Here is a 22,129-nt window from a genome sequence, read left to right as displayed (position 1 = left end):
ACTTCAGGTACTTAAATTAATAATTTCTTACTTAAAGTAATTGCATTACCAAAACCAATAATACTACATCCTTTGCCAAAAAAATTGAAAAAAAGTTTTGGGGGAAAAATAGAAATAAGTAACTGGGATTGAATTTGACTCGTAAAAAAACCTTGAAATATGTCATATTACATTTTTAATTGAAAAACTTTTTTTGTCGATTTAACGATACAAGCTAAAACATTTGACTGTTTTTTGTTACGATATTTTGTTCTTTACATGTTTTTTTTTTTAGTTCGGCGAGTACTCGGAGCCAACAGTGATCACGACCGCAGCGGGTCCTCCAGGCCAGTGCGGGGCGCCACACATCACCCTCACCAGCAACACTTGCGTGTCCCTCACCTGGGAGGTAAGAAACATTCATGAAATTGTTGGTGCAAATGAGACATTTGTTTTGGTACTAGAAACAAAAAGGGGCCCCTACGCAAAAAAATGTGTTGCCATGGAAACAGAGAGGCCAGGAGGTTTTTTTTTTTGTTATTTTGACCTTAAGAAAGGTTATTAATGTGTTTACACTGTTGATGACTCAAACGATGAGCACATCAATCAAGCTTGCTTAATGGCAGCCTTTTTTTTTACATCACAGGTGTGATCGCCTCCATGTTTAATAAATTGTTTACCCCCCCCCCGACACACACACACACACACACACACACACTTTTCCATTGACTGCCAGCTCAGTTAACTCACTCAATTCCAAATCCTTAAAAAACAAAACAAAAAAAAAACCTTTGAATGTTTGGACTCTTAAAAAGAAACACGTTAAATCCCGTCTTTGGGATTGAATGAGTTGAAAAGCAAGTAGTCATCAATGAGTGTCAACATGTTATTTATAAAGATATATTTCCTTCTTACTTTTACTGTTACACATCCGTCAAAACACTTTTTTTATGTGTTCATGATGGGAGCGTTTAGAACCCAATACGTGTGTGTGTGTGTGTGTGTGTGTGTGTGTGTGTGTGTGTGTGTCAGAGTCCCGAGGGTTCGGGCAGCGACGTATCGGAGTATCTTCTGGAGTGGGGCCGGGAAGACGAGCCCCTGGAGCTGATCTACTGCGGCGCGGCCACGCAGTGCGAAGTGTCCGACCTCACGCCCGCCACCAGCTACTGCTGCAGGTTACAGGTAAGCAAGGAGGCCGGGCGGGAGGCAGGAAGTATTTGAAGGAACAAAGCAAAAATGTCAGGAAGGAAATGGATGTTATCGGAAAGAAGGAAGGGCGGAAACTGATGGTATTCGAGGGCAGGAACCAAATGGATGGTATCTGAAGGAGGTAACAAAGGAAGATGGCTATGGAAGGAAGGTACGCAGGCAGACAGGAAGTAAGGAATGAAGGAAAATGTCAGGAAGGAAATGGATGTTATTGGAAAGAAGGAAGAATGGTGGGAACAAAACGGATGGTATCTGAAGGAAGGAACGAAGGAAAATGGCAGGAACAAAATGGATGGTATGGAAGGAAGGCACGCAGGCAGACAGGAAGTAAGGAATGAAGGAAAATGTCAGGAAGGAAATGGATGTTATTGGAAAGAAGGAAGAATGGTGGGAACAAAACGGATGGTATCTGAAGGAAGGAACGAAGGAAAATAGCAGGAACAAAATAGAAGGTATGGAAGGAAGGGGCGCAGACAGACAGAGGAAGTATGGAAGGAAGGAAAACGGCAAGAAGGAAATTGATGTTATTGGAAAGAAGGAAGAATGGTAGGAACCAGACGGATGGTAACTGAAGGAAGGAAGTAATGAAGGAAAATGGCAGGAACAAAATGGACGGTATGGAAGGAAAGGGCGCAGACAGACAGGAAGTATGGAAGGAAGGAAAACAGCAAGAAGGAAATGGATGTTATTGGAAAGAAGGAAGAATGGTAGGAACCAAACGGATGGTAACTGAAGGAAGGAAGTAATGAAGGAAAACGGCAGGAACAAAATGGACGGTATGGAAGGAAAGGTCGCAGACAGACAGGAAGTATGGAAGGAAAACGGCAAGAAGGAAATGGATGTCATCGTAGAGAAGGAAGGAAGGAAACTGTTGGTATTGGAAGGAAGGACCAAAGGAAAAATGTCAGGAAGGAAACAGACGTTATGGGGAAGACGTAAAGAAGGAAAACGGCAGGAAGAAAATGAAGGCGGATAAGAAGGAAGGATGGAAAAACTGAAGGAAGTAGGGAAAAGTAGGCCAGCTAGGAAGGAAGGAAGGAAGGAAACAAAGAAATGGCACGGAGGATCTGGATTCCATCGGATGCAAGAAAGGAAGGGAACAGACGCTATTGAAGGAAGGACGGACTGATTCTATATCTAGTTGCCAGGGCAACCCCTCGCTCTTAATTCTTAGCGCCGTTGGAATTTTGTACCCCCTCAGGCCGTCAACCAGGCGGGGGCGGGGCCTCAAAGCGAGCAGGTCCATTTCCAGACCCCGGCGAGCGTTCCCGACGCCGTCTCCTCGCTGGGCGTCCTGGACCTTCCGTCCTGCTCCCAGTCGGGCCGCTCGCGCTCCACCTGCCTCTTCCTCAAGTGGGAGGAGCCAAACTGCAACGGGGCCCAAATCACGTCCTACGTCATCTCCCTGGACCAGCGGACCATCACGCTGGACCCGGCGACCTCTTACCTCGTCGGCTCTCTGCAGCCCGACACCGAGTACAGGTACTTCCCTTCTACTTTTTTTTTTTTCCGGCCCGGAATATTTTCGCCGCTCGAATCGAGGACGGAAATCGTTTGATTGGCCGAAACAAAACACGGCGAAAAAGCCGCGGTAAATAAGCGACTCCTCCCCGCCTGAATCGCAATGTCTTGTTATTGTTATTACCTGTCCCCAGAGGACACACACACACACACACTCACGCGCGTGCGTGTCGTGTTTTCATCCTCGACTTGTTTTGTTCCCGTGTCACTCTGCTCTCTTGCATAATCGCCGCCGCCGAAGCGCGACGTTTTGTTGTGCTGCGGCTACAAATGACAAAATGAGAGCTGGCTCACTATTTGGCAGCCTCAAGTTACCTGATGGTGTCTGATTGGCGCCAGTTGTTTTACGGTTGCCAGTTTGTCTTTACAAAATGTTTAAAAGCTTAGTCATGACGAGTGTGACATTAAAAAAAAAAAATACTGCGACAAATGACGATAACAAATCTAGAGCGCTGGCTCACTATTTAGCAGCCTCAAGGTACCATTAAAATGTCTTTGATATTTGTGTTGGGGATGCCAGTTTGTGTTTACAAAATGGTTTAAAGCTTAGTAGTGAGTAGTGTTAACTTTAAAAAAAAAAAAATGGCTGCTACTAAATGACAAAATGAGAAGCCAGAGTGCTGGATCACTATTTGGCATCCTCGAGTTACCGTCAAAATGTCTGATATTTGTGCTAGTCGTGTTGTCAGTTTGTGTTTACAAAATTGTTTACAAAATTGTTAAAAGCTTTGTTAAAAGCTCAGTAATGACTAGTGTGACATTAAAAAAAAAAAAGATGGCTACAAATGACAAAATGACAAATTAGTACTAGCTCACTATTTGGCAGCCTCAAAGTTCCCATCAAAATGTCTTCGATAGTCACGCCAGTGTTCAGGATGGTATTTTGTGTTTAAAAAATGTTTAAAAGTACAAAATGTTTAAAAGCTTAGTAGTGAGTAGTGCGTCATTTAAAAAAAAATGCCACAAATGACAAATTTTGAGTGTTGGCTCATTATTTGGCAGCCTCGGGTTATCTACAAAACTTCTTAATATTCACATCAACTCATGCTATGGATGGCAGTTGGTGTTTATAAAATGGTTTAAAGATTAGTCGGCACTGGTGATGCTGTTTGGGGGGGGGGGTTTCAGACAAATGAGTTGGCTCACTATTTGACAGGATCACATTACCTTCAAAGTGTGGAAATCACAGCAGATTAAATTGCCCCAGATCATGTTTGGGATTCCACCTGTTGTTTACAAAATGATAAAAGGTTTGGTAGTGATTAAAAAAAAAAGACCGCTTCAGATGACAAAATGTTTTGAGTCTTGGCTCACTATTTTGCAGCCTGCCGCCAGTTGTTTACGGCCATCTCACAATCAAAAAAATATTGCTCAGCCTTGTAGAAAAAATTGACAGTACACCAAGAATCAAATCTACACACACACCAGCTTCGACACACGCGCACACACAAAAAAAATCTGGCAGTGTGATGATTTGGTGGGGGGGGGGCAGACATCTTGTGTGAGACGCGCACGTGGCATTTGGAGGCTAACATGGCTGACCTTTGATTGAAATTCACGCGGACCAGCCACAACAACAGCATCTGGCCACGAGAGGCAACATGTGCACCACCAGGAAGATTTTACTCTTATTACTTGGGATTATGATCATATTTCATATCTGTATGCATACATACAGAAAGCGAGTGATCATATTTCATGTCTAGATACATACAGAAGATAGTAAGCACAGAGACTATGAGCCAAGAGTGCCCTCTAAAGGAGTAAAAAATACCACCAAGTGATGTCGTCTTTGACGTCTATAGCCGTCATTGGCAGCGAATGGATTGAACGTCCCATTAAATGGCAGATTGTCTTGTATTTACAGCAAGTAACGGATGGTTTAGTTTTCGATATATGCCAGTAACAAATAATAGGGAAGTTGTCATTTACTGCCAGCCCGGTGAAATGGGGAAAATGGATCTTTGACGTCTCTAGCCGTCAATGGCAGCGAATGAGTTACTCGAAATGGCCGATAAAGTCAATCACTGCAAATAAAGGATTTTTAATTTTTGATATGCCCGTGTAGAATCGTAAAGTCATCTGCTGCCAGCCCAGTAAAAATAGAGCTTTGACGACCATAGCCGTCATTGGCAGCGAATGAGTTACTCGAAATGGCCGATAAAGTCAATTAATCACTGCAAATAAAGGATTTTTAATTTTTGATATGCCAGTGAAGAATTGTAAAGTCATCTGCTGCCAGCCCAGTAAAAATAGAGCTTTGACGACCATAGCCGTCATTGGCAGCGAATGAGTTCAATATTCCACAAAATGGCAGATTTTTAGGTATTTACATCAAGTAATGCATTTTTTTAGTTGATAATGCAAGTGACCCATAGTAAAAAAAGCAACTTAGTGCTAGATTGTGTCATTAGTGATGAGACATTTTCAGGTAGACCATCAGAAATAAAACATTGTTAGATATTTATCTTTGAATTAAGAGCAAATTCATTGGAACATGAAGCAACTTAGTGCTAAATTGTGTCATACTGGCTCCCTTCCATTTACTAAAAATAGAAAAACTGATTGTCGACGTCCATAGCCGTCACCGGCAGCGAACGAGTCCCTTCAATTTGGTACGTCATTGAAACGCGTGTCCCCATAGCGTTCAGATCCAGGCGGTGAACGCCATCGGAGGCGGGCCGCGCAGCCCGCCGTTGCTGGCCAGGACGTGGCCCCTGCCCCCGACCCCGCCCCCTCTGGAGTGCGCCGCCGCCGGGCCGCAGAGCCTCAAGCTCAAGTGGGGCGAGAACGCCAGCAACCCTCGCTCCCCCCTGCTGGCGGACGACCTGTACTACACGCTGCAGATGGAGGACAAAAACCACAGGTGGGTTGGCAACTTTTTCAACATTGTCATTAGGATTCCAGTTTTTTTTTTTTTTTTAATAATACAAAATAATTGAGGAAAAAAAATTCAAACAATTCAAATGATTGCTTGATATTTTTACCCAGCTGTTTTATTTTTCTTATGCAAATTAAAAAAAAGAAGTCTTTGTTCAAAATACTTAAAATGTTGAATAATATTTAAAATTATTAAACGTAATATTATTTTTTTAACCCGGCTATTTTCTATAGATTTTGTTTTTTATCTAGGTAATTTATTTTTAATGCAATCAATGCCATGAATATATTTCATTTTTTTTTTTACAATCAAGACATTCAATCCCATATACTACATATAATAATTTAATAATAATTAGAGAAATAATAATTAAAATTATTGCAAATTGTTTAACCAAATTATATTCAAGATGTATTAAATATAAAACATTAAATAGTTCTAAAAAGTAATTTTACATTTTTTTTTTTTAATTTTATGAAAATAATCAGCAAAAAGTGAAATAATAATTATCATTATTGCAACTTCATATTCGTTTGCAACTTCATATTCGTATATCGATTCTATATATATTATATAATATATTATATATATAATATTATATAATATATTATATTATATATATATTATATATTATTATATATTATATATATATTATATTATATAATATATAATTATATTATATTAATTATATATATATATATATTCGTATTCTATATATATGTATATAGAATGAATATGCAAAAATTAATGGAGGCTTATAGAAAAATACTAGCCGAATTTTTTTTTACTGAATCAAATACTGGTCGTAAGCTTAACAGTGCTCATTAATATAAAAAAAAAAGTGTGTTTTAAATTTGACAGCCATCCACCGCAATCGAATTTATTTTCTTTCCGTATAAGGCGTGAAAATGTGAGTACCTAATGCGGCGACCCGAGGTGGGACGAAGCACGTTGCCTCATCCTCCCGCCGCGAGTCAATGGCGGGAACGTCAATACCGGGCGGAAAGGAAACGGCGAGCTCATTAGAGGTCGGAACCGCGTGTACCCCGGGCCGCTCACGTTGAGGCCCGCTTAGAAAGGACGGCTGAGGTGCTGAGGCCGAGCTCTTTTCTATTAACGCGCCGTCCGTGGTCACCTCGCTTCCTCCCCTCCTCCTTTTCCATGCGGGAGGTGCGCTCAAATTTAGTGTTTTTTTTTTGTTTTTTTTCAATTTTTCCTGTTTGAGTTTCCCTCAACACGGTTTGAAATTGATTTATGATCAGCCCTCAGATTTTAAAGGTCGAAACAACATTCATTGAAATGCCGAAAATCTCCGCTAATTTACGCGCATATATATAAATATGTAGAACATCAAATGTGTGTGTGGATAAAAACATGCATACATAAAATAGGTGTATGTAAAAATGTGTATAAATGTTTAGATATACACAAATATGTATACATTTGTTTGTGTATATGTTTATGTATATATATATATATATATATATATATATATATATATATATATATATATATATAAAATATGTGTGTATATGTATGTATATATACAAATATACAAATATTTAGATTCATAAATACATGTGTATGTATGTGTGTATATATGTATACACTAATATATATATATATATATATATATATATATATATATATATATATATATATATATAATATATATAATATGCGTGTATATGTATGTATATATACAAATATACAAATATTTAGATTCATAAATATATGTGTATGTATGTGTGTATATATGTATACACTAATATATATATATATATATATATATATATATATATATATATATATATATATATATATATATATATATATATATAATATGTGTGTATATGTATGTATATATACAAATATACAAATATTTAGATGAATAAATATTTGTGTATGGATATATGTATAAAAATATATTTACTTAACACCTATGTACTTGAATGTGTGTATACATATATATATGACTATATACCTATCACCTATTTACATATAATGTGTAGAATAGCAGTTCAGATGTGTGTGTCTCTCACACACACACACACACACACAGATACTTCCCTCTGCGTGCTTTGTTTGTGAAATATTATTTTATGATTGACATCAGTCGATAATTGACCTTGGCCATGGCCTCCTTCAAGGGAACCCTGTAAGAACCAGCGGCTGTAAATATATCCAGTTGGCCCAATGCAAATAGCAGAAATGTAATTTTGGAGTTTTGGCCGCCGCGTTTAATAAACCTTTGCGATTGCCTCGCGGCGCCGCCTCATGCATTTTCATTCCTCTAATCACGTTTGGAGAAAATCGACTTCCCCGCCAAATTCAATACAAGCGCGATGTGCCAACGAATTGCGCTCGGTAAAGATTATTGTGGCCTCCATTCAAACACTTCGCCCTCAAATCAAAGATTTTTTCCTCCCCGAGTGCAAAATGACTCGGCGTTACCGCTCGGATGAATACGGAAGCTAATAACTGATAAAGCATAGCAAGCTCCGGTCAGCGTGATGAAGTCCTCATGAAGCGTGCCCCGCCCCCACCCAAAATCGAGCCAAGCGTTAATGAAGCCGCGATGATGATGGATGGTCACCAGATGACGCAAATTAGAGGCTCGTTTTCCACCACCTCGCTCGTGTTGTTGCTCGCCGCCATGCATTTCATCAGGCAATCTCCAGAATTAAACCCAATAGAGAATGTGACCCTTGAACTCAGTGAGCAGCCCCCAAATAATCCATCCACACGTTTTTTTCTACCACTTTTTCGCAAATATAATTGCACGTGTGTTAATGTTGTGACAAGGTGACCAATTTCAAATTAAGAGCAAATTGATTGGAGCATGAAGGAATATACTGTAATCCTAAATTCTATTAATAGTGGCTACTTTCCAAAATGTAAATTTTGCATGGCTGTACATTCTCATTAATGATGCGGAATTTTCAGGCAGACCATAAGAAATAAAACATTGTTAGATATTTATCTTTGAATTAAGAGCAAATTAATTGGAACATGAAGCAACTTAGTGCTAAACTGTGTCATACTGGCTCCCTTCCATTTAAGTTCCACATGTTTGTACATTGATGATAAATTTTCAGGTAGACCATCAGAAATAAAACATTGTTAGATATTTATCTTTGAATTAAGAGCAAATTAATTGGAACATGAAGCAACTTAGTGCTAAACTGTGTCATACTGGCTCCCTTCCATTTAAGTTCTACATGTTTGTACATTGATGATAAATTTTCAGGTAGACCATCAGAAATAAAACATTGTTAGATATTTATCTTTGAATTAAGAGCAAATTAATTGGAACATGAAGCAACTTAGTGCTAAATTGTGTCATACTGGCTCCCTTCCATTTAAGTTCTACATGGTTGTACGTTGTCATTAGTGATGATAAATTTTCAGGTAGACCATCAGAAATAAAACATTATTAGGTATTTATCTTTGAATTAAGAGCAAATTAATTGGAACATGAAGTTGTGTCATACTGGCTCCCTTCCATTTAAGTTCTGCACGGTTGTACATTGTCATTAGTGATGATAAATTTTCAGGTAGATCATCAGGATTTACATTTTCAAATTAAGAGCAAATTGGAACATGAAGCGCAAATTGGAACACGGAGCTGCTTCATGCTAAACTATGTTAATTGTACAGTCATTAGTCATCAGTCATTTTCAGGCAGACCATCCGGTAATGATCAGGGTTACGATGCGCATTTTCGAATTAAGAGCAAATGGATGGGAACAGGAAGCAAGACGGTAAAAGTTGACGGGGACGCCCTTAACCGCCGTCAGGTTCGTGACCCTCTACCGAGGCCCGAGCCACACCTACAAGGTCCAGCGGCTGACGGAATCCAGCGGCTACAATTTCCGAATCCAGGCCATCAGCGACGCCGGCGAGAGCCCCTTCTCGGAGCGCCGCACCTTCTGCACCACCAAGTCGGTGCCCCCCGCCCTCAAAGGTCAATTGAAGCGCGCTCCGCTCCCGATCCCGATCGGCGCCATTAAGCTCCGCCCCCGAGAATCCTTTTTCTTGATGCTCCTCCTCAACGGTCCCGCGACAGCTCCCAAGGTGCAGCAGCTGGACGGGAACGTGTGCGAGATCACGTGGGAGAGCGTCCCGCCCATGAGGGGGGACCCCATCAGCTACGTGCTGCAGGTGCTGGTGGGCCGGGAGTCGGAATACAAGCAGGTACGCTAACGTATTGTATACATTGCGTAATATCGTACATATTTGTATATTTTTTTTTCGACATATAAAATATTGTATCATGAATCTACGCAGGTACGCGAACACTATTTTTTCAATGTATATAATGTATAAATATTGTATAATGAATATAAGCAGGTAAGCCAATGCTAATATAGCTATTTTATATATATATATATATATATATATATATATATATATATATATATATATATATATATATATATATATATATATATATATATATATATATATATATATATATATATATATATATATATATATATATATATAATGTAAAATCTAAATAGCATCATGAATACAAGCTGGTACGCTAACACTTTGTATATTTTTTCAATATATAATGTATAAAAAAGATTGTATAAGGAATATAAGCAGGTACGCTAACGCTAATATAGCTATGATAAAATAGTATGAATACAAGCAGGTAATGCTAACACAATATATATGTATTATATATATTTTATATAACATAAATCAAATTTATATAGAATTCAGGAAGGTATGCTAACGAATATTTTTATAATATACGTATATGTGTAGTATAATACATTATTATATATAGTATGTATATATTATACATATGTAATATATAATGAATACAAGCAGGAATGCTAACACTAATATATGTAGATGTATATGAATACATTTTAAATATAGAATGTATAAAAATACTATTTTTTTATACATTATATTTTTAAAATATATCATTCAGAATGAATGAATACAAAAAGGTACGTTAAAACTAATATATGTAAATATTATACACTCTAATATAGTATATGTGTAAATATATATACATATAAAAATATACAATATGTATGTAAATATCTTGCATTTAATAACGTCTTATGTGCGTTGTTTACAAGAAAAGGTGAAATGAGGTTAGGGTTGCGTCTTCATATTCTTGGCAAGCGCGCGTTTTTCAACTGTCCTCAGGGGACACAAAAATTGACGGACAATCCGCTCCCAAAATCAAACGGCCATTATTTACCCTTAAAGGATTTGGCCGCCATTTTACAATCGACCGCTGGAAAGCAGCCGCGTGCTTCTGAACCAATGATTTCTGTGGCTAATTTAATTTTTATCCTACCGTCTACGAACTTGTTTTGACGTATTCTCGGGTTGTCTCGCCTTGAAACGAAAGTGATAAATAAGCAAAAAAAAATAGAAATCGGCCAGCAAATACTTTAGCGCGGCGCGTTAATCGGAAAAAATCCACACACGGGTCGTAAATACCGCGTTTAGAAACTGCGTCGCGCGTCCCCTTGGCGTGCTTCGGCGCCATATTCAAATGGAAAACCTTTTTGAGCCAACGTCCCAAAAAAAAGCGGCGTAACGGGATGAAACGGGATGAAATGGCAAGCGGTCCGTGGATTAACGAGGGCGGCGCTGCGCGTCAGGTGTACAAAGGCGAAGACGGCGCCTTCCGGATCTCGGGCCTGCAGGCCAACACGGACTACCGCTTCCGCGTGGGCGCCTGCCGCCGCTGCCAAGACTCGTGCCAGGAACTGTGCGGGCCGCTCAGCCCCTCCTGCCATTTCGCCCCGCGGCGCCAAGAGGCCCCCGCCGGCACGGGCGGGGCGGCGGGGGGCGGGGCCCGCGCCCCCTGCGCCGGCCCGGGCCCGGGCCTGATCTCCAGCGACGAGCGTTTCGCCGCGCTCATCGTCTGCGCCTTCGCCGGCCTCTCCATCCTCATCGCCTGCTTGCTGCAGTACTTCTTCATGAAGTGAGGGAATCTTTTTTTTTTTTTTTCTTCTTCTTTTACGCGCCACGGGATAGAAAGAGAAAGCCCAAACCCGAGAGAAACTTTTTGCGCGGGGAGAAAAAGGCCCCGTTTGTCCTCAAGGCTTTTATCTGGCCGCCTTTTCTCCTCTGTCGCCGCGCCTCCGAGAAAACTCATCCGCAAGCCTTAAAATCAGCCAGCGTTCGCTCGGACCGACTCGTACGTTTATTATTATTCTTTTTTTATTTCTCGAATCATGCCGTTAGGGGACGTGTATATTTCCTGGTTCATTGCCTTAATTATGTCTTTTGTTTGCTGCGGTCTTTATCCACTCAGCCATATTCTAATGTAGGCATTCAAAGCTTTAGCCGAATATTGGATGACACACACACACACACACACACACCACACACACTAGTGCGTCGACAATGACTCAACCGGTGTCACGCTCGCCAAAGTGATGCAATCCACGTGTGATGTAAGATGCTGCTATCCTGTGATTTTTTTTTTTTTTGTAGAATGGAAAACCAGTTATCTAATATAAATAGAAATATATATATATATATATATATATATATATATAAACACATACATGGCAGAAATATACGTATGCAAATAGCCACCATTTTGTCGAAAGCGTCAGCGATGGACGGGCTGATTCGGGGTGAGATGGGAACATTCTTCTTCCGCTCTTTTAACGCCTTTCACGCAGACATCCTGCAAAATCAACCACAGCAGAACACCGCTTTTGCCTTTTACAGGGAATTGCCCCCCGATTTTTCTGCGCTTTTCATGCGAGGGCATTCTGAGTTTACTGCGTTTGCGCCCTCGCTTTCGAAACGGGCTTTTACACGGAGAGCCCGCAAATTTGTCGCATCAGAGCCCTAACAGGTGACCCTCCCTTTATCCGCATCTGCCTTTCACAGGGAAGGAAATTTCCAGGTTTTAACCAGCGAAAGGGAGTTTTTACACTTTCGCCCAGAGATCCTGCAATATTGCCGAATCGGAGCCTTTGCCTTTCTCGCAGAACCAAGTAATGGCAGGTTTGACGTACACATAGAGCCCAGTGAAGAAAATTTCAAGTTATGATCAGCAATATAGACCTTTCACGCAGACACCCTGCAGTTTTAAAAACACTTTTACACAGAGATCCCGCAATATTGTCAAATCGAGCCTTTGCCTTTTTCACGGAACCCAGTAAAGGCAGGTTTTGAGCCAGTGAAGAAAATTTCCAAGTTGTGATCAGCAAACGAACTTTCACGCACACACCCTGCAATATTGCCACGGAGCCTTTGCATTTTTCACATAACCCAGTAAAGACAGGTTTTGCTTTTAACATAGAGCCCAGTGAAGAAAATTTCCAGGTTATGATCAACTATATAACACTTTCACACAGACCTACAAAATTGCCACATCAGAGCCTTTGCTTTCCACGCATAACACAGCAAAAGACAGGGTATTGCCTTGTCTTATTGAAGTAACCAAATAGCAGCATTTCCAAACACACGGGCGACGCCCCCCCTGTTAGGGCTCTGTTACTACCTCTGGATAAATTTCGTCCGGCGCCTTTTTTGGAACATGGTGGGAAAAAATTTCACGCGTTCCACCTTCGTTTTGGCTCTGGGGGGGGTGACAGATAGGGAAAATAAATTCATACATTTGAAGACACCGCCACCTTTTTTCCCCCCGATCCACCCGTCTTTTTATTCCGCCTTTCAAATTTAACACAGGGCATTCCGAACAGCATCCCTCTAAAAAAAAAAAACACAAAGCCAAGGTACACAGCCCAAAGATGTCGCCCTGACCCGTATGAAATGGAGTCCGCACATGAGGCCTGTAACATACCTCAGGGAAATAAAAAATACATATGTAATTAAAAAAAAAAAAAAAATTAACCCTCCTGTTTGGTCGGTTTCTCAGGAACAAGGATCCCGGGTCAATCTGACCCAGTCATTTTGACCCGAGTTTTGTGCTACGCTCGGCTAGCTTTGTCCTAAACATAAACCGTTTTAACTGTCAACTAAACCGTTTTAATTCTTGATGAGGACCCGATAGCAAAAATAATCGTTTGTATTGCAAATTTAAATGGGTCAGTTTGACCCGGCCTCTTTTTAATGTCCCCAAAGCATTCTGACAAACATTGGTAGCCATTTTAAGACGGTTAACGTGAACCATTTTAACACTTATATGAATTTCTTCACTCCTAAAATGGGTCAATGTGACCTGCGTATGAAGTTCTTCACCCCTAAAATGGGTCAATATGACCCGAAAAAAAAATTTAATATTCCTAAAGCAACCCAGTGATTACTATCTTACATTTCTATTTTGCCCAAGTCGAAATTAACCACTTCTTAGATTGTTGACGTGAAGTTTAAAAGCAAAAATATCTATGTATATATAGTTGGGTCATTTTGACCCGCAATCTGTAGTTCAAAAGCATCTAAAGAAACAACGTTCTAAATGCTGTTTTCTTTTCAAATGGGTTTTTTATTGCCAATTTTGGTAGTGACAATAAACTTCTGTAGCCATTTTATCAGAACGTAGATCAAAGTTGAACCAGTTTAAAGTGTAAAATTACTATTTTAAAGTTCACCCCTAAAGTGGGTCATTATGACCCGAAAAAGATGAATATTCCCAAAGCAGCCCAATGATTATTAGTTTAAGATTTGTACTGCGCAGAAGTCAAAATAAACCATTTCTAAGTCTGTCGATGTGAAATGTCATAGCAAAAAAATAACTAAAAAGCTGTTGGGTCATTTTGACCCGGAATACGTAACATTGTTAAAGCATCCTGAGAAACAAGGTCCTAGATCATTCTGTTTTCTTTATTATTGACTGTTAGTGCCAACAAGCTAATATATTGTTTAACTTGAAAGTTGGGTCATTTTGACCCGCAACGTAACAGGAGGGTTATTAAAAAGAGCACCCCAACGCCGCTCACCCCTACCGTCTTCCTTTTTTTTTTTTTTTTGCTGTGCCTTGTTAGAAAGTCACGTGGTTTACTCGCTCACCTTTTTTTTTTTTTTTGCCAAAGTCGATGGGAAAATGATGGTAAGATTTTTTTTTTGGTAGTTTTTTTTTTTTTATTTATACTATATATTTGCATACAGTACTTTACAATGCCAATTACAGTGCAATCTTCATTTATTTATTGTTTAAAAAAAGATAAGAGACAAGTGTAGTTATGTACTAATTTTTTTTTTTCCTTTTCTCGTAGCATGTTTTTTGTATGTTAGAATTGATTTTTAAGGCCAGCATTCCTTATCTAACGGTAACCTTTTTTTTTTCTTCTTCTTCAGTTGGGATCCCGCAGTTATAAAACTTGTAACCAAATACTTATGTAACTGTTTTTTACTTGTTTTTTGATTTCATCTCGTTTTGGGCCACGCTCGGCTATCTGTTAATGCTTAGACGAACATGTAGCAGAAAAATGTCCCTGCCTTTGGCTTATTTTTATTTTTTGTTATATTGATGCTTCTGATCATTTTTTTTTTTTCGCCAAAGTGCAGGCTTCACTCGTTCTGACCAAGGGTTCTGTGATATTCTTCTGTAACAATACAGCAGCATTATTATTATTATTATTATTATTACTCTGATGAAAAGGACAAAAAAAATACGATCTGTGATTATGCTTTTCAATATCTGTTTTTTTTTTTTTTTTTTTTTTTTTGGTAAAAGCAAAATGTGTTATCGAAACATGTCGCCCCCTAGTGGAGAGGAGGACCGCCCGACTGACAAAAGGCGGGAATAAACGGCTCAAAACAATCACGCGAGCAACGAGCGCAGCCTGGCAAAATTTTTCGACGAGTTCTTGTTCGACGTAGCGAGTAGTATTGAGTGTTTTGTATCTAGTATTTTTTATTTTTTTTTTTTGCTAAGAGATGATATACAGTACAGAGATATCTATAGAGCTATAGAGGTGATAAGTACATTTACGACTAACAAAGTTGAAGCACTTTTATATCACCACGAGCATTATTAGTCTTGAGGGGGCGGGGCTTACGTATGGATCCAAAACACTACTGCCAGACTGTTAAACGTTCGTCGCTCGCGTGTTATTTTTGCGGCCGTGTCAGTAAAGCAGTCGCTCGTGGCGGGATCCGTTTGAACGGAAATGGGATTTTCCGAAATTTCTGGATGAACCTCGAATGCGCCGCCGCCTTAACCGTGTTTTTTATAAAATGACATTTAAATACAGAATAGGTTACCTCGTTCACTTCCAGACATTTCAAAGGGTTCAAAAGAATTGATGAAAAATGGGGCCATCTACTGGTGATTGTGCGTCGGTAAAGTTGTCAAGATTGAAATTTACAGTGGAGAAGCATTCTGATAATTTAAGTGCAGATCGACACCCAGAGAGCCTTTGCTTTCCACACGGATCCAGCGAAGGCATTTGCCTTTAACACAGAATCCTGTGAAGAAAATTCCTGCCTTTTAATTATGTAAAAAGAAGCCTTTCACACTTTCAGATATCCTGCAAAGTTGCCACATCAATAGTCTTTGACTTTCCACGTTGAACTCGGCAAAGGCAGGTTTTCTTTTCACACAGAACCCAATGAATCCACTTTCAATGTAAAATTGACTTACACTTTCACACAATTACCCTGCAAAGTCAAAACATCAGAGAGCCTTTGCTTTCCCCACGGACCCAGCGAAGGCATTTGCCTTTAACACAGAATCCTATGAAGAAAATTCCTGGATTTTAATCATATAAAAAGAAGCTTTTCATACTTTCACACAGATATCCTGCACAGTTGCCACATCAATAGTCTTTGACTTTCCACGTTGAACTCGGCAAAGGCAGGTTTGCCTTTCACACAGAGCCCAATGAATCCACTTTCAATGTAAAATTGGCTACACTTTCACACAGTTACCCTGCAAACTCAACACATCAGAGAGCCTTTGCTTTCCACACGCACCCAGCGAAGGCATTTGCCTTTAACACAGAATCCTGTGAAGAAAATTCCTGGATTTTAATCATATAAAAAGAAGCCTTTCACACTTTCACGCAGATATCCTACAAATCTGCCGCATCACAGCCTTGTCCTTCCCCACGGAACCCAGCAAAGGCATATTGGTCAAATTAATTTCGCCTGGAGTATTTCGAGTGGATCTTGGTTCATCCTTAAATTTCAGTTTATGTCCCTAACCACCATACGAGGTGAGTTACTGGCGGGTTTTTTTTTTTGTTTGTTTTTTATTTTAACCTCGCAAAAGAAACGATGTGATGTAACACAAGTATCTTTTTCCCAGGGCAGATTACGCCCCTATTTTTTAAGCCCCCCCACCCCACCCACCCACCCACACACACACACACACACACACATGTGCCTTCTGATCTTTGTATGGTTTGTTTTTTTTTCTTTGTTTTTTTTTTGTTTTTTTTTTTTTGGGGGGGGGGGATTGGCCACAGAATGCAAAAACACAAGTGAAAACATCCAAAACGCATATTTTTACCTCACGATTTCAAGAGTGAACATTCCAGGTCGTCATGGTCTACAAATTTGAGATTTTTTTTTTTTTTAAACAAATTCATGCATTTCTTCTTGTATTGTAAATGTTAGACAATTTCATATGCATTATATAAAAAGAAACTGCCATATCAATTTTAATGTATAGATTTTTTTTTTTTGCAAATACTACCCTATGTATGTAAGACTTAACTGTATCGGTAGCGTATATATAATATATTTATGCCCAATAAATGTTTTAATTTTTTTCTGACATGGATTTCGAGCATTTATTTTCTCGTCTGCATATATTGCATATATATATATATATATATTTTTTTTTTAATTTATTTATTTTTTCAATTTATTAGAAAAAAATCAGCTCATTTTCATACTTTACAAAATCATCTCATTAATTAAAAATTTTAACATGCTCGCTTAGTTGAATCTTATTTTCATTTAATTTTCATTTAAAGTTCGGAAAATGGATTGAAATTAAGTGTTTTTTTTTTTAAATAAAGTGAAAATTCTATTGAATAATTTGCTACGTAGATACAAAATATTTTTGTTTGGTTAAGGATATTATAGGAGACAGTAAAATATGGCTGAAAAGTATTTAATAATTGGCTTGTTCAAAAGTGATCAGTAGGAACGGCAACTTGTCATTTGAGTCATTTATGTCTTATTGTTGTTCATGCAATCACTTCCAAGCATTTATTTACAACAAAAAGCCAGCACATAAGCCAATATGGAATAAATATTAACGGCCCACAACATTAAATACAACCTGCACAAAATACTCCTTTTTACAAATATAGCGATGCAATTTGGGGGGGGGCGGGGTCATAAATACAACACGTCTTTTGTCAACAAGAGTACACCTGAGATGAAAACATTTTTATACATATTTCACCTATATACATAATGCCTCAAGAAACAGTGATCATTGCAAAAAAAAAAAAAGTACACATTGTTTCACACCTTGTGGTATAACTGAGTAGTGAAGTCTGCCTAGCAACAGGTGACGTCACATAACCAATTCAACAATCCAAGCAAAAAACATTCAGTGAGAGACATTTTTTTTATGTTTAAATGTTGTTTAAATCGTTTTCTGTGATGCGTTTTTCACAAAGATTTACGTCTGGAATGACATTTCAATCCTAAAATGGTTGTCTCCATAAAAAAAAAAAAAATTGTAAAATAATCTCCGCGGCCTAAGCCCGGTTTGGTGAAAATTCTTCAAATGGGGACCCTTTTATGAAGTCTGCCTAGCAACCAATGACATCACATGACCTAATATTGAAGCCAAAGCGGTTTCCCGCCAATCCTTGAGCCGAGCGCACGAGGCTTTAAAAGCTGACGGTGGATTCCATCCAGCCGTCCGCCACGGCCTTCAGCGTACTAGCGGTACGGGTCCGAGGTAGCTGCTGTCCGCCCAGGCCGAAAAGGCGCGCCGCCGCGCTGCGGTACTTCCACGACATGGTGTTGTAGAGGATGGGGTTGATGGCGGCGCTCAGGTAGAAAAGAACCACCGACAGCAAGCTGCAGTACTCGGACACGGCGGACAGCAGCGGGGTCGGCGCGTCCAGGGAGCGGAACTGCAGGTAGCGGCACGCGTGGAAGGGCAGCCAGCACAGGACGAAGGCCACCACCACCACCGCTGGAGAAGAGAAGGTAAGACATCACTCGCTGGATCACAAGGTAAATAGCACGTTTTGCGTCGTAAGTTTCGGAATATAAAACAAACGGTTCATGTTTGGCGACTTTACCATGTAAATGAGCTAACAGTCAAGTCAGGCTACGTTACCATCTTGCTAGCGGCTTGAACATCGCAGAACAGACTTCGACTTTAAAAGCCAAAGTTGTCGTTCGAGGTGGATCATCAAGTAAATAGCGTGTTTTGTTCATGTTTCGCAACTTTACGACAAAAATAAGCTAACATTGTCAAGTCAGGCTAAAATACAACTTTGCTAGCAGCTTGATCATCGCAGACTTGGACTTTAAAAACCAAAGACGTCTTTTTAACTGGATCATCAGGTAAATAATTCATTTTGCATTGTATGTTCCAAAAAATATAACAAAGCGTTCGTTTGGCAACTTTACGACAAAAATAAGCTAACATTGTCAAGTCAGGCTAAAATACAACTTTGCTAGCAGGTTGATCATCGCAGACTTTGATTTTAAAAACCAAAGTTGTCGCTCTAACTGGATCATCAAGTGAACAGCATATTTTGCATCACGTGTTCCAAATTATATAGCAGCAAACAGTTCATGTTTCGCAACTTTACGACAAAAATAAGCTAACATTGTCTAGTCAGGCTAAAATACAACTTTGCTAGCAGCTTGATCATCGCAGACTTGGACTTTAAAAACCAAAGTCGTCATTCTAACCGGATCATCAAGTAAATAGCCTATTTTGCATCGCGTATTCCGAAATATATTACAAACCGTTCATGTTTGGCAACTTTACGAAAAAAAAATAAGCTAAAATTGTCAAGTCAGGCTAAATACAACTTTGCTAGCAGCTTGAGCGTCGCACACTTTGACTCTAAAGACCAAAGTCGCCGTCCTAACCGGATCATCAAGTAAGTTGCGCATTTTGCATCGCGTGCTCCAAAATTTACAACAACAAACCGTTCATGTTTGTCAAGTTTACGACAAAAATTAGCCAACAATACAACCTAGCATTTGATGTCGCGAAAAGGTGGTGAAGCCCTGCCGTGGAACCCACCCAACATTTTGACGGTCTGCCTGTTGCTCCTGTCCCGGTGCGCTGCGCACGATCCGACGTTGGCGTCCCTGTGCCTGCGCCACAGGCGTCGTCCGATGAGGCTGTAGAGCACGGTGAGGCAGAAGACGGGCACGAAGAAGAAGAGGGAGCTCAGCCACACCATGGCGCCCATCAGGCCCGACTCCACGGCGTAGTGCGTCATCTTGCACTCGCGCGTGTCCCCGTAGCCGTCGGGAAGACGGCGGTCGCGGTCGGCCTCCGGTCCCGCCGCCCCGTCCCGCTCCACCCCCACCATGACGAAAACGGGCCCGGCGCTCAGCATGGCCACGCACCAGAGGAGCAGGAGGAGCGCCCGGACGCGGCGCTTGGTCACCAGCGCCTTGGCCCGCAACGGGAAGCAGATGGCCACGTAGCGCTCCACCGACAGCGCCGTGATGCTCAGGATGGTGGAGTAGGTGCTGGACTCGGACACGAACTGGAAGAGCTTGCACAGGGCGTCGCCCAGGCGCCAGGGACGGTAGCGCCACATGCGGTACAGGTCCAGAGGCATGCACAGGAAGATGAGCAGGTCCGACACGGCCATGCTGCACAGGTACAGGTTGGTGGTGGTGCGCATGTCGCGGTACTTGCCCACCACCAGGATGGTCAGGACGTTGCCGGACACGCCCACCGCCGACAGCACCGCGCACGCCGCCGTGATGAGCGTCAGGAGCGGCGGGCTGTAGTAGTTGAGCGGGGGCGGGTCGGCCCCCGTCACGTTACGGCTCAAGTCCCGGCTGCAGTTCGGGGGGAGCCACGAGGACGGGTCGGGCATGCTGGATCATTGGGCGGGGGGGCTCGGCCAACCCCCCATCCTCGCCGCCCCGGAGCACGGGAGGTCAACAGATTCTCTCCAATGTACTCGGCGAAATTTCAGGTGGGAATCTCAATCGTTACAAGGATTAATGGCGTCCAAAACAAACGACTTTAGCTCCTCTGGGTCTTCTGGGGTCCCGTCAGAACATTACCACAATTTATTTTATTTTTTTTTACTTCCGATACAGATATTTCGCTAATATTGATTCGATGATATCAGCATGCTGTTTTGCTGTATGAAATTTTCAAAGGGACTTGATATGATGGCTGTCACAATCCAATCAGCGATTCCTGTGATTATTCGAATAATCGGATCGTTTTATTGCGTATTACAAAACCGTTTGTTCTCATTTAGATTTTTATTCATCAAACATTATTTATTTCGTATTTTCCGTGATTAAGATAAACAATTTAACGTTAGAAAAGGTGACAAAGTACTTATTCAGTCACTTTTTTTAAAGCCGACATGTTTTTCTACAATCAATTTGATATCAGCACATGATTTTATTTATGAACACTGCTTGGATCATCAGCTCAGAATCTCCACCGACTATTTTTAGACGCTTTAAAAAGAGCGTCAATCGTGCGTAAAACCAAACTCCAGATCACAGAAGATGCGCCATCCGTGCGTAAAACCAAATATTTGAGCAAATCCGCTCACGGAGGTTTCAAGTCCACTTTCAATTCCAAATAGGTTCTAAACAAAACGTATATTCCGGATGTTTCCACCACTTTACTCTTTTATTAATAATCCGACTAAAATGCACCGCGCGGAGGAAAAAATGTCTCAAAAACACCTCGGGGGGTGAAAAAGGCGAATCGGTTCCAAAAGTCATTCAAAGACAACAGCAGCCAGGGTAAAAGATGACGCTACGTAGGAGTGACGCATCGTTAGCATGTAGCATGCGTTTGGAACAAAACAAAGTAGTCGCGTGGGTCCTCTCTGCACGAAGTGAGTCCAGCATGTGCTTGTTTGGAGCTGGGTGCACCAAAACAACATGAAACAGGTGAAGGGGGGGGGGGGGGGGGGGGGGCTGAAAATGACGGGGACGGCGCGGCGACGCCATCTGCTGGCCACTTTGCGCAGTGAGCAATCGACGCCGTTTGTTTTGTTTACACGATACTTACTGGACGTTATTTTACCATCAGGTTTTTGGTTTTGATTTGTTTTTGTGTTTAGTAATATTGTGTTCTATGGAAATGATGGGGACGGCGAGGCGACGCCATCTGCTGGCCACTTTGCGCAGTGGGCAATCAACGCCGTTTGTTTTGTTTACATGGTACTTACTTTTTTTGTTTTGTTTTGTTTGTGTGTTTAGTAATAATGTGTTCTATGCGCCCCGCTAATCTAAATATTTTAAAAAAATAAATTTACTCCATTTTCAATAAGGTGTAAATCTCATCTTCTTTTCCAGAGGGAGGATACACTTTTTTTTTATTATCAGACAGGCTCATTTTGCATTACGTATATGTTGTTATCACTGTGGCCTTTGCACTGTTTACTAGTGGGCGTATTATATTTCTTTATGGGCCGCACATTG

General features: G+C 40.6%; 2 protein-coding genes across 4 annotated transcripts in view; one reads left to right on the top strand and one right to left on the bottom strand.

Moving 5' to 3' along the window:
* The window catches only part of fndc3ba (fibronectin type III domain containing 3Ba), an 81,094-nt gene extending 69,426 nt beyond the window's left edge, over nucleotides 1-11,668 (top strand). For all 3 annotated transcript variants that reach the window (XM_088432486.1, XM_088432485.1, XM_088432487.1), the window contains 7 exons: nucleotides 275-388; nucleotides 1,012-1,161; nucleotides 2,390-2,670; nucleotides 5,354-5,575; nucleotides 9,391-9,557; nucleotides 9,660-9,787; nucleotides 11,230-11,668. In XM_088432486.1, the coding sequence (XP_088288612.1) occupies nucleotides 275-388; nucleotides 1,012-1,161; nucleotides 2,390-2,670; nucleotides 5,354-5,575; nucleotides 9,391-9,557; nucleotides 9,660-9,787; nucleotides 11,230-11,559 (1,392 nt within the window). In that variant the 3' untranslated portion in view covers nucleotides 11,560-11,668. The remainder of the gene's footprint in view (nucleotides 1-274; nucleotides 389-1,011; nucleotides 1,162-2,389; nucleotides 2,671-5,353; nucleotides 5,576-9,390; nucleotides 9,558-9,659; nucleotides 9,788-11,229) is intronic.
* Nucleotides 11,669-18,351: 6,683 nt separating this feature from the next.
* On the bottom strand, nucleotides 18,352-20,721 carry ghsra (growth hormone secretagogue receptor a). The gene is made up of 2 exons (XM_088433193.1): nucleotides 19,734-20,721; nucleotides 18,352-18,662 (listed from the first exon to the last, which is right to left on the bottom strand). The coding sequence occupies exons 1-2, from the start codon at nucleotides 20,545-20,547 to the stop codon at nucleotides 18,352-18,354; spliced, it is 1,125 nt and encodes a 374-aa protein (XP_088289319.1). The 5' UTR covers nucleotides 20,548-20,721.
* Nucleotides 20,722-22,129: the final 1,408 nt, after the last annotated feature.

The sequence above is a fragment of the Hippichthys cyanospilos genome, chromosome 14 (assembly GCF_059441005.1).
Source record: "Hippichthys cyanospilos isolate Australia breed blue-spotted pipefish chromosome 14, RoL_Hcya_1.0, whole genome shotgun sequence".
NCBI lineage: Eukaryota > Metazoa > Chordata > Actinopteri > Syngnathiformes > Syngnathidae > Hippichthys > Hippichthys cyanospilos.
This window is presented reverse-complemented; position numbering and strand designations above follow the sequence as displayed.